The sequence below is a fragment of the Panthera leo genome, chromosome A3, assembly GCF_018350215.1.
Source record: "Panthera leo isolate Ple1 chromosome A3, P.leo_Ple1_pat1.1, whole genome shotgun sequence".
Lineage (NCBI taxonomy): Eukaryota > Metazoa > Chordata > Mammalia > Carnivora > Felidae > Panthera > Panthera leo.
In genome coordinates this window covers 60253104-60266524 of record NC_056681.1, presented here as the reverse complement: position 1 = coordinate 60266524, position 13421 = coordinate 60253104, and the positions used below count along the sequence as shown (strand labels likewise).

Genomic DNA, 13421 nt, shown 5'->3' with positions numbered 1-13421 from the left:
ATCAGGGTGACCTATGCTTTCCCATAAAAAGCCGAACTCACTAAAGTTATGTTATGACCAGTATTACTAGCATCACATTAAAATAATTATTTTCAATAGCTTGTTTCTTCCACCTATTATCCTAATGAAAGCTCTAATCATACCTTCCTCAAAACAGCTGTATGGGGGAGGGGGTGTGGAGAGTGGGGAAATGTCACTGGAGGCTTATGTATCTACTTGTTATTCAAGCAACAGATTTTCTTAAATTCATATGATACAAAGTATTTAAATAAATACAATACAGGTCAAAGTATTTAAATAAACACTTTTATTATGATAACTATGTAATTAGGGGAGTTTTAGTCTTTAGAAGAAGAAAAACACTAACAAAGGACATTTAGATATGACAGGTTTTGTCCAGTCTTGGTAAATTCTTATAGTGTAGAATTCCTATGATGCTACTGATTGCACATACTACTACTGTCCAACAGAAATATAATGTGAACCACAAATGCAAGCCACATACATAACTTAATATTTTGGATCTATTAGGTTAAAAATATTACTAAAATTAATTTTACTTTTTACTGTCTTTAAGAGGCTTACTAGAAAATTTTATCGTTTCAACACGTAATCAACATAAAAAAATATAATTTTGTATTTTTTTTAGACTAAGTGTCTAGCACATATTTACATTTAAAACATATGTCAATTTAGACTAGCCACATTTCAAGTTCTTATTAACAAATGTGGCTAGGGGCTACCCAAATTTAACAGTGCACTAAAAAGAGAAATGAAAACTTTTAAATAAAATTAATTCAAAATTCATAATGGAAGGTTTATAGGGCTTAAGGATCACAAAAAATAGAGCATCACAAAAACTTAATGTAAAACAGTGAAAATTAAAGTCAGAAATCTGCAGTTTACTTACTTTATTTCCCTAAGATTAAAGAATTTGGTTGATATAAAATAATAATAAAAAGTACCAAATTAAAGGCTAGGGACAACGTAATCATATGGACAAACACCAAACCCAATAAAAAGCAAGGTAATGCAAAAAAGTACTTACAAATTAATCTTGTAAATTAACTTGGTTAATCTAAACCAATTCTAACTGTATTAAATTATTTAAACAGAAAACAGGTTGACAGAACACATTACTTCTGTAAACAGATACTTGTGAAGTATGCCCCCTCTATTACTTGCTCTCTGAAATCAAACCACTGCAGAATTTTGAAACTGGAAAACATGGACCTACTGGATAAAGTTGAGGAGGTTCCCTGAAGTCCAATTTTGCAAACTCTTGCATATTTTTCAGTGTGAAGTGGACCATTAAAACCAATCTAGTTAAAAGGTAAGATCCCATGAACTCTGGTGTCAGAATGACCTGGGTTTAATCTTGGCTTTAATATTCTTTAGCTGCATGACTTTGGACAAGGACTTAACTCCTTTAAGCTTTCTCCTCTTTACAAATAAATAAGTCTGGCACATAGAAAGCACTAGGTATAAAAACTGTTATTGTAAACTATAATGACAGCAGAACTCCTTTCAAGTAATGTATGACTTGAGGATCCTGCCCTAGACCCTACAAAAAATCATAGAAGACACATAGATGCTGACACTCAGTAGCCCTAAAATTTTAAACAAACAGAACTGACAATAACGCACTAAGGAAAGCAGCCAGGGACCGTTCCACCAGTCCAAACAGCATGGCATGCATGGTGGCTGCCCTCATTTTCATTGCTTTTTGATGTTTTTAAAACCGTATTTCTCTCTGGCTTTGTTTCTTCAGCAGAACATACTCCTACATTAAAAGTTCAAAAGAATATAAACAGCTCTGAAGATTTGCACAATAAATTCATTTTTGTGCTTGACACTCTCTTTAAATTCAGATGTGGGCTAATTAGGGAAAAATATTTGGGAGACAGTATCCAACCCCATGAAATCTCTAGGACACTTAAGTTTTGTGTAACCCCATTCCTGCAATCTACTACACCAGTTAGTTTTCTTCAGACTACTGGTAACAATCTGAAATTACCCTATTTGTTTACCTGATTTCCCTGTGGAGCACAAGCTCCTTGAGGGCAGGAACCTTGTCTGTTTTATTCACTTCCACATGTCTGGCACAAAGCAGGTATCAGGTATTTTTTTTTTACACATTTACTGAATAAATTGGCATCTCCCAAGCATCAAAGACTCCTGCCTGGAGTTTTTACCTCAATAGCAAAAATGGAGTGTAAGCAGTATTATCACTTCAATTCTCAAAATATTTATTCAGTAATTCAACAAATTAGGTCATAATAGCACAAGGTCCAAAGCAAGACTGAGCGTGTTCAAATCCTAGCTCCATCACTTGCTAAGCTGTGTGAACCTCAAGCAAGTTACTTAACTTCCCAGGGCCTCACTTCTCTCAGATGTAAACTGGGAATAATAGTGCCACAGAAGGCTGTTGTGGAATTAAGAGCTAAAAATTATAAACTGCTAAGAAAAATGCCATGCACACAGTAAGAATTATGTGTCAGCTATTACAAGTATTATTACTGTTCCCATCTCTATCCCAAAAGCAGAAAGGAAAAAAACTCTTATGGCTGAGGCCACTCTCTACCTATAAATCACTAATTTTTTTTCAATTTGTAATCCTACCTATAAATCCTTCTCTTGTTGCCCACCCTCCAGTACCTTTTCCTTCAAGAAAGACCTTGACATACTGGCAAGAATAAGAGAAGAAAATGAAAAATCAAACCAAACCAAAGTATATTCAGAGAAATTTTATCCCCCAAATCTTTACAACTGATGTTACCCTCTTGAGAATTTCAGAACTAAAAGACCTTTTAGAGATCTAATAACCATTTCATTTTCCACATTGGTCTAAATAAACTTTATCAAGTTAAACCAACTGGACCAATTTAAACAATAAATAAAACTATCCCTCAACCCTCCCTATGCATCTTCATTGAACATTTTATTTTTAAATACATTAGAGTATTAAAAAATAACTTAATCACTAACAAACATCATCACCACAGATTACCAATGATATCTTGGGTGAAGATCCATTAAATAAAAGAGCATGTCTCTGAGGCTCAGCAGCTCCCAAAAATGACTTTACCAAAGGAAGGGGGGAAAAAAAAAGCACTGGTTCTAACAAATGACTTAATTAATTACGTATTTATTTATTTATTTGAGTGCATGTGCAAGCAGGAAAGGGGCAGAGAGAGAGAGAGAGAGAGAGAGAGAGAGAGAGAGAGAGAGAAAGAAGGAATTGTAAACAAGTTCCGTGCTGTCAGCACAGATCCTATGTGGGGCTCGATCCCATGAACCATGAGATCATAATCTGAGCCCACATCAAGAGATGTACGCGCTACTGACTGATTCACACAGGAACCCAAAATTTTTTTTATAAAGGTACATATGCCAAACAAATTATTTCCCTAAAGATATACTGAATTTTTCAGCAAGCAAATTATTGTTCATCAATGCACCTGAAGTTTCTTATAAATAGCATCAACTTTAGGCAGATTTATAGAAAAACAAAAGATAAGAGAGGGGCACCTGGGTGGCTCACTGGGTTAAGCGTCCGACTTTGGCTCAGGTCAGGTTCTCACAGTTGGTGAGTTTGAGCCCCCTGTCTGGCTCTGTGCTGACAGCTCAGAGCCTGGAGCCTGCTTCAGATTCTGTGTCTCCCTCACTCTGCCCCTCATAGAGAGCTCATGTGCTCTCTCTCTCTCTCTCAAAAATATATAAACATTAAAAAATTAAAAAAAAAAAAAGATAAGAGAGATTAAGGTAACTTTCGAAAGTCACACACAGCTAATGGAATAGCTACAATTCAAGTCCAGGTTTGTCTCCAAAAACTCATACTTAATCAGCCTTAACATGCTGCTACACTGGATAGAAAGGCCTGGTTTCCAGCTGCAGTGTGACACTTAAAAGTCATGACATATTGGGCAACTGACTCATCCCATTTAGCCTCAGTGTCCTCATTACAAAATGAGAGGCTAGACTAGTTGACATTTGATTCCTTACAAAGCTATTGTATAACTGTATGTACTAACCATTATCTCCAGCAAACAAGAAAGCAAGCAAAGGAGGGAGGAAGAAAGAATCCATGTGACAGCGCAGAGCCCCATGAGGGCCTTGATCTCACAAATTGTGAGATCATGACCTGAACTGAAACCAAGAGTCAGATGCTAAACTGAAAAAACCCAGGTGCTCCCCAATTTTTTAAAGAGCAAAACCCCATTTCAAACAAACCCTTACAAAAAAACAAAACCCAAATACCAAACAAATAAGAGTAATATAAGACTTTATTTTTAAAGTTCAATCTATATACTTACTTATACTTACTTCGTGCATTCCAGCATAGTAGTATACTTACATACACTTACATATACTTACTATTTTGCATTCCAGCATAGTAGTGAGAAAATCCTGATTCACACACATTAGAACTATTAATATTTTCAACTATTTAAAAGAAGTTATATTCCAAGGTCTATGTAAAAAGTACATAACCTAACAACAAAAGGTACAAAACATTTCTAGTAAGTAGTATATTTGAATATTTGTTTTGTGTTTTTAGTGTACTTAAAAATACATACAATTTTAAGACTGTAAAACCTTTCAAGTGTTTTGGAACTAAAGTTAATAACCTATTTAAAACAACTAGCAGTTTTAATCAGGCATGCAACAGCACTTATTATATCTGGAGACAGGAACCTTATTTAATGAGTGATAGTATCCTCAGTACCCATATTTTCTTTTCTTCTTTTTTTTAATGTTTATTTTTGAAGGTGAGAGAGAGAAAGAGACAGAATGCAAGTGGAAGAGAGGCAGAGAGAAAGGAAAACAGTCCACACAGAGCCCAACTCAGGGCTCGAACCCACGAACTACAAGATCATGACCTCACTGAAGTCGGATGCTTAACCGACCTAGCCACCCATGTGCCCCCCCTCATTTCAAGCATCTCACTTAGAATTTAGTAAGGATTTCACAAATGCTTTTTTTTTTTTTTTAACACAAGATACTCTATCAGATAAAAATTTCTGTGGGAACAGAGAGCTGACAAACATTTGACTGAGTTGAACCCAGAAAACTACGTAGGATTTTACATTCAGATAAGCTGAGGAAAATTGGTGAGCAAAGCTGTTAAGGAATGGGGGAGAGCTGTGGCCATAGAGTTGAAAGCACACTTTTCAAAGAACTAGGAATAATCTAGTTTGAGAGCTATAGGATGAATTAGCTTAAAGACCACACTGAGAGGACATGGCAGGGTTTGAATTTATGCTCTGTGGAGTCTTCAAGAAAGAACTAGGACCACTGGATGAAAGCTATAGGAATGCATGCACATTTTAACTCACTAAAACGATCATACCTGCTCCAAAATGAACTGGCTTGCACCCCAAGACAGTATACCATCACTGGAGTCACTGCAAGAGGCTGAGTGGTGGCCTGTCTCTAACTCAGCAATACTGAAGACATAATTCACACACAGACCATGATTAACTTGAAGACTTAAATTCCCTCCTAATCCCAAGATTCTGAGTCTGTGATCTAAAACAAGGGTCAGCAAACTAAGCCCTTGGGCCAAATCTGGCCCACCTGTTTTTGTAAATAAAGTTTTATGGAATACTACTCTCATTAATTTACATAGTGTCCATGGCTGCTCTGAGGGCTATAATAGCAGAGCTGAACAGATGCAACAGAGAGTACATGGCCCACAAAGCTCTGGTCCTTCACAGAAAAAGTTTGCTAACCCTTTATCTAAAATACAGCCAAAGACTACTACTTTATGAAAACAAAAACAAAGTACACTATTTGTTCTAAATATTTCCATTATCCACTATTTCAGATACTACTCAGAGAGGATAGGGTAGGTTATGCTGCAGTAACATATGACCCCAAAATTGCAGTGACTTAAAACAAAGGTTTATTTTTCACCCATGAAACATTTCCATCCTCTGCCATCATGTCCATGGAGCTGTGGCTCCATGTTATCTTTACTGACATCCAGACCGATGGAGCAACCTCAATCTAGAACACTGCCAGTCATTGTGGCAAAAGAAAAAGAGGGTATAATGAAACACAAACTGACTTTTAAAGCTTTATCCCCAAAATGATATATACCATTTCGCTTACATTTTGTGAACATGGCCAAATCTGACCTCAACAAGTAAGGAAGTAAAATCCTTACCCAGGGAGGGGAAGCAGATTTTGGTGAACAAAAATACAATCCACCACAGAGTGTATTTGGAAATATTTATGTAAGTAATTTGTCTTCCCTACTTCTACAACCTATACCAGTAGATCTATACTGATGTTCAGCCTAAAAACAAACAAAAAAGCAAAAAAAACAAACAAAAAAATTTAGCAAAAATTACTAAGCAAACAACTTAGTAATTTCATATTTCCTAACATAAATATTAAAACTCAGAATTACTTAAAGATTACTCTCTACTATAAAACATGCCTAGAATAAAAAATCTGAAAATAGAAGAAAATACATCACTCATACATAGTTCTATGCCCCAAAAAACCACTGTAATGTATTTGCTTCTATCATGTTTTTTCCTGTACTTTTCTGTTTGATTGTCCCCTACTTTTCATTTTACATTCTACCCTTTCACATTTATCAAAAATTTTCCTATATTATTATAAATTATCCATTGTTATCTTTTGAATTGTTATTTAATGTTTAATTTATTTTGAGAGAGAGCACGTGCAATCGAGTGTGCGCACAGGGGGAGAGGCAGAGAGCCAGGAAAGAGAGAATCCCAAGCAGGCTCTGCTATCAGTGCAGAGCACATGGGGCTTGATCTCACAAAACTGTGAAGTCATGACCTGAGACAAAATGAAGAGTCAACTGCTTAACCAACTGAACCACCCAGGTTCAGTTTTAGGTCACCTTATAGATGGTATAATTTATAACTAAGTTTCTATTCTTATACAGTGCTTTGCTTTCAAACAAAACAACATGATTAAGATTATCTTTAATATTAACTTATAATGGAAGGCCAATTAGGCTTATGGCCTTAGAATATAGTCTCAGAAGAATTATTGAGCCAAACGTTATAAGCATATTAAAGTCTCCTCATGTATTTCATAATGCCATTTTCCAAAGCCAGTATACCACCTTACACTCTTGCTCCATCAATGAATGGGTTGGCTATTCTCATCCATCTGTTTATGTATTAGGTATATTCACATAATAATTTTTTGAAATTAAATAAATTTTGCACAGAATTTATCCTGCTTCCTTATACATTTCTCTAATAGTGAAGGTGAACATATATTTACATGTTTGTGACTCAGGTCTATTTCCTGAAATAAATGGTTTCTGAAATCTGCCCTTTAATCTATTGGGATCTGAGTGTTTTATTCCTTATGATTTTGATGGATAAGCTTTTTTCCAGTCATCCAATTTGTTGCAACAAATTATACTGAATAATCCTACCCTCTCCCCCACTTATCTGTGGTTCTTTACAACTTAGAATATTTAAAGCAGTGCTTAAGTGCTAGGCTGTTCTAAGTGATTTATAAATATTAACGCAGTAATTTATAATAAGTACATAATATATATATACAAATGATATCTAATTTACATACCAAATTTATATACAGAGAATTTATTTCTGAGCAATTCTAAACCATGTATCTGCCTATTCTTACACTAGTTACGTCAAGTTTTAAATGCTTATAGCCTTCCATAATAGGTTTTGACATGTCAGAGCTAGTTCTCTCCTCACTGTTCTTCATCATTGCCTTAAGGTACGCTATTGTGGGGGAAACAAAACATAAGTCAGATAATTTGCTGTAGCAGGTTGGCTAATAGCTAACAGTACTAACAACAAGGACAAAAGTATTGGGTTTGAAGAAGTATTGCTATTGCAACAAAAGGATTTCTGGCATTCTAAAAACCCAAACTATTCACCAGAACTTCTTATGTAAAATAATAATGGGTGTTCTTAATGACAATGAAGGCACTCTAGGATCCTAAAGTATCTTCTCAAAGTTTAAAATTATATTCCACAATACTCCTGTAAGTTTACAGAACATTCTATAAGAATGTTTTGAATGCAACTGAAGTTCAGAACTAAAAACAACCCTAGTAAGAGACAATTACACACAGTAAAAGTAGAAGGCATCTATCACAGGACCACAACTTAGGCCTGACGTTCTGCAAGTGAAATCCCACCATAGCAAATAACCACTACAGAATGCAAAAAGAAACACATGAAGACCACTCTCATGTCTCTAGGCTCAGTTTAGAACAGTTTTGGTTATCTGGTTAAAATAAATTCTAAAAACAAACTTTAGGGACGGCTGGGTGGCTCAGTCCATTAAGCATCTGACTCTTGGTTTTGGCTCACGCAGGCCATGATCTCACGGTTCATGGGTTTGAGCCTTGTGTCAGGCTCTGCGCTGACAGTGCAGAGCCTGCTTCGAATTCTCTCTCTCTACCCTCCCCTGCTCGTGTTCCCTCTCTCTCAAAATAAATAAATTTCAAAAAAAATTTATTATCTTGCACAAAAGCTTTCCTTGATACATCTCTAATGAGAAAATATTCATCATGCGCACCATTTCATTCTGTATATCCAAAGAGCTTGATTTAATGTTGGTTGTGCTACATACATGGTAGAAAGAAGTAAACCAAATGGCTGCTTACACCTCCTTTGGTCCTACAGTAGTAATATCCTTCATTATTTCATTATTTCATTTGAGTCTCACAATCCTATAAATTAGAAAAGATAATTTAGCACGGTTACTGATAAGGAAATAGAAAAAAATTAGGTGACTTGTCCATAATCAGTTAGCTATTATGCAGACCCTTTTTGTCTTCTGACTCCCAACTGTTATTCTTCCTCCAGTAGCTATGCTTACTCTCCTGACTCCTTTCCTACCTAACTACCTTAGAGTTACCACATTCAACTATAAGCCACATACACTTAACCAAACAAAAATTGAAGAAAAGATTCAAAAGCCTAGAGAGTCGTGAGTAACTATCAGGTGCAAACACCTATTAGACACTGGACAAAAATACAGTGGGTGGCATAAAATAATACAGTAAGTCTCTCCCATGTTAGAGGTTAAATTCCTATATCTCTGATTTATAAGATCAGAGTCTCACAGAAAATTAAAGAAAGATATGTATTTACAAAAAAATAATTTCTGGAAAGCATACGTTTCTTAATAAAAATTAGATTTTTCACCACTAAATGGGGCTCTTTTCCTAAGACATCACAAGGTTCAGAAAACACCAAAGTAAGGTTAAGGTCATTAAAGTTTTCAAACAAATCCTTATCACTTGAAATGTAAGCCTGTCATACTTGCATATTCCCTTGTTCATTTTGCAATGCATGCCAATATGTTTGCCTGCCCACCTATTTTTTCACAAATCTCAGCAGTGCCAAAGCCGTTGGACCTGGTCTTTTATCTACATATTGAAAAAAGTACAAAATAACCAGAACACCTCTTGCCATATTAACTGTCCTGATCCCACTCAACAGAAGATAGCAATTACAGTTCACAAGATTTGGTACTAGCTCACTCTGGGAGCTTTCACCAAAATAAGCATGCTCAGGGCCTATCTCCCAGAGATTACAATTCAGTAAAAGCCTACAATGTAGCCTATTTCTTAATTAAAAGCTATAAATTCAAGAAGACGGAGTTGAATTAACATATGAATGAAAAGATTTTAACAGTATGATGTACAAATACAAAACCCTGTTATTCACTCATTTACTCAACTAATATTTATTAGCCATCTTACAATGTACCAGGCACAGCTCTAGGCCACTGGGATATAGCAATGATCAATAAAACTCATCTCTGTGCTCCATGGTAGTACTTCTATTTCACTGGGCAGACAGAAAACAAGTCAAATAAATGATACCAGTTCAGGTACAAATAAATTCTATAAAGAGAAATACAGCTGGACAAGGGGTCACGAAAGCAATTGAAGGGTAAGGTACACCTATCTTGGATAAGTGTGGTCAGGGAAAGTCTCAAAGGAGATGACATTTGATCAGAGATGTGAATGATGAAGACCTGGGGACATCAGATGGAATAGCAAATTTAAGGCCCTACAGTGCTACCTCTGTAGCCCTCATGTTTGTCTAGGGGCTACTACATAAAATGGGCTTTCTGACTCCAAAAAAACTTAAAACATAAAGTAAGACCTGACAATATAAGACTCAGGTATCAAAATAAATGTTTCTAGTAGTGCTGCTATGAAATTTAAATACTATGGACTGGCTTAGGAAAGGAGGCAAAATCTAATTTAATCTGAGTCTTAATGGATGGGTAGAATTCCAGTTCACAGTAGTGAGGAAAGCAGCTTTTCACAAGAGGCAAAAGCACAAATGGAAGCACAGAAACAAAAGTACAAAGAAAAAACCTAAAACATCAGAATAAGCCCAATGACCAAAATTAGAGAATATAAAGGTGAAAATGTACATTACGATCAGGACAAGAATGCCTTTACCCTTCCTCATTTAGAAAATGCCTCTTTATCCAGACTGGGCTTAAAAAGTCAATCCCTTTATGAAGGATTCACTAACTCTCAAAGGCAGTAACTTCTCTTCTGTGTTGCCATCCACGTTCCTCTGTACCTCTCAGAGATTATTACTCACCACAAAACCCACATTATTCATCAACCACCATCTCTGTTCAAACCTAGTTACTAACACACAAGCAGCATAGAAAATACATTTGTTCAATCAATTAAGGTGGAATAAAATGGGATGGAAGGTCCACAGACTAGAAAACTCAACAGAGTAAAGACATCAATTCTCCTTAAACTGATCTACAGGCTTAATGTAATTCCTATCACAATCACAACAAGGTATTTATTTTATAAACAAAGACAACCTTATTCTAAAATTTATATGGAAAGGCACAGGCCCTAAGAATAACTAAAACAATCTTAGCAAAGAAGAAAATGGAAGTATCATTCTACTTCATGTTAAGGCTTACAATACAGATAATCAAAAACCAGGTGGTACCAGTGAAGAGAGACATGCATCAATATAATAAAACAGAGAATCCAGAAACAGACCCAGATACGTCCAACTAATTTTTGATAAAAGTGCGAAAGTAATCTAATGGAGGAAAGATAATATTTCAACAAGCAGAACTAGAGCAATGGGATACCCATAGGCCACCAAAAAAATAAGTAAAAATTAACTCAAAATGAATCATGAACTTAAAACATAAAACTATGAAAATTTTTAGAAGAAAACAGGTGAAAATCTTTGGGATTTAGTATTAAGCAAAGACTTTTGAATTGAAAACACAATCCATAAACGTAAAGATCCATAAACTCAACCTCATGAAAATTAAAAACTCTGCTCTACAAAAGACCATGTGAAAAGGATGAAAGACAAGCTACAGACTAAGAGAAATATCTGCAAACCACACATCTGACAAAGGAGTAGTATCTGGAATATATAAAGAACTCTCAAAACTGAAGAGAATATAAAACAAATTAGAAAATGAACAAAGATGTGTACAGAGTTTCACTGTCAAGGACATACAGATGGCAAACAGACGCATCAAAGGATGTTCACGATCAGTCATCAGGCAAATAAAAATTAAAAGCACAATGAGACAGCACTACACATATTAGAATGCGTAAATTAATTTAAAAAACAAAAACAAAAAACCAAATTGTCTTTACGAAATGCTGGTGAGGATGCAGAGCAATTGCAACACAAATAAAAACCACAATGAGATAGCAGGACACACCTATTAAAATGCTTAAAAAACACTAAATGCTAACAAGAATGCAGAGAAATGGGTCACTCATAAATTGCTAGTGGGAATATAAAATAAAATAGCACAGCCACTGAGAAACCATTTGGCAATTTCTTTAAAAAACTAAACGGGCAACTACTGTATGTATGACTTAGCAACAGCTCTCTTATGTTCACACAAAATCTGTACACAAATGTTCAGAGCCAAAACCAGAAAATAATCCAGATGTTAAATTATTTTTAATGTTTATTTTTGAGAAAGAGAGAGAGAGGAAGAGACAGACAGAGCCTGAGCAGGGGAGGGGCAGAGAGAGAGGGAGACACAGAATCTGAAGTAGGTCCCAGCCTCTGAGCTTTCAGCACAGAGCCCGATGCCTGGTTTAAACTCAAGAGCGGCGAGCTCATGACTTTAGCTGAAATGAGACACCTAAGTGAATAAGCCACCCAGGCGCCCCAATAATCCAGATGTTCTTAAACAGGTAAATGTTTAACTGTAGAACACTCATATAATGGAATACAACTCAACAATAAAAGGGAAAAAACTACTGATATATACAATGTATATGAATCACTAGAATACTATCTTAATTTAAAAAGCTAATACTAAAAGGTTGTATACAGTATGTTCTTTTATGTAACATTCTTGAAATGAAAAAAGTATAGAAATGGAGACTAGGTTAGTAGTTAAAAGGACTAAAATGAGGCTGAGAGCCTTTTGTCTAAAAGGGCAGCATGAAGAATCTTTGTGGTGTGGAAACATTCTCTATCTTGAATGTATCAATGGCAATTTCCTGGTTGATACTGTACTATGGTTTACAAGATATTACCATTGAGATAAACTGGGCAAATGGTTCATAGTATCTCTGTAGTATTTCTTATAATGGCATGTAAATTTACAATTACCTCAAAAAAAATTTTTAATTAAAAAAACAAAAACAAAACAAAAACAAAAACAGGATGGAAGGTGAAGAAGTTAAAGAATCTTTTTATTAAATTAAATTAAATTAAATTAAATTAAATTAAAGAATCTCTTCTTTAATTCAACGGTAATTGGTTTGCAAAGGATGGGAGTTAACAGAGAGAAGTTCAGGTGGCACACCTGGGAGCTTCAAAGGAGTCAAGAAAACTTGGAATGTTGGGTGCCTGCGTGGCTCAAGCGTCCGACTCTTGGTTTCAGCTCAGGTCATGATCTTATGGTTCGTGAGTTTGAGCCTCATGTCGGGCTCCGCATGGGCAATGCAGAGCCTGCTTAAGAATTCTCTGCATCTCTCTCTTTCTCCCTCTCTCTGCCCCTCCCCTGCTTGCTCTCTATCTCTCTCTCAAATAAACATTAAAGAAAAAGAAAACCTGGAATGTTAGTCTATGGGGAGCATGATTAAGAATCAACAATACAGCATTTCCTACTTCTCTTACTGCAGCTAAAGCACTAATTGACTATACTGCTAATTCATTACACAGAGGCTGTTGATTCTTTTATCTACAGAGTATTCACTAAAACTGAAAATATTTCTAAAAAAATTGTATCATCACAACTTGCAAGTCCCTATGAAATTCAACATAATGGAATTTTACTTGTAGAATTATAATAATGTTATCCAAGCAACAATAAAAATTATTATCCCTATCCTAAAGAAAAGGATAGGGAAAAATAATGAAAAGGATAGGGATAAAACTGGGTCCAAATAAAAT

At 35.4% G+C, this 13421-nt stretch overlaps 1 protein-coding gene across 12 annotated transcripts in view; it reads right to left on the bottom strand.

Moving 5' to 3' along the window:
* The window catches only part of REV1 (REV1 DNA directed polymerase), a 92416-nt gene that overhangs the window by 45971 nt on the left and 33024 nt on the right, over window positions 1-13421 (bottom strand). Inside the window, exon 2 of one of the 12 annotated variants that reach the window (XM_042932005.1) lies at window positions 8557-8710. The exons of 7 other annotated variants lie outside the window; for them this stretch is intronic. Coding sequence is in view for 1 of the 5 variants with exons in the window: in XM_042932004.1 (XP_042787938.1) it covers window positions 4378-4387 (10 nt within the window). In the remaining 4 variants the exon portion in view is untranslated. Of the gene's footprint in view, window positions 1-2030; window positions 2992-4377; window positions 4462-8556; window positions 8711-13421 lie in introns of those variants that run through there. 4 more of the 12 variants (XM_042932006.1, XM_042932007.1, XM_042932004.1 and 1 more) reach the window with 4 other exon arrangements.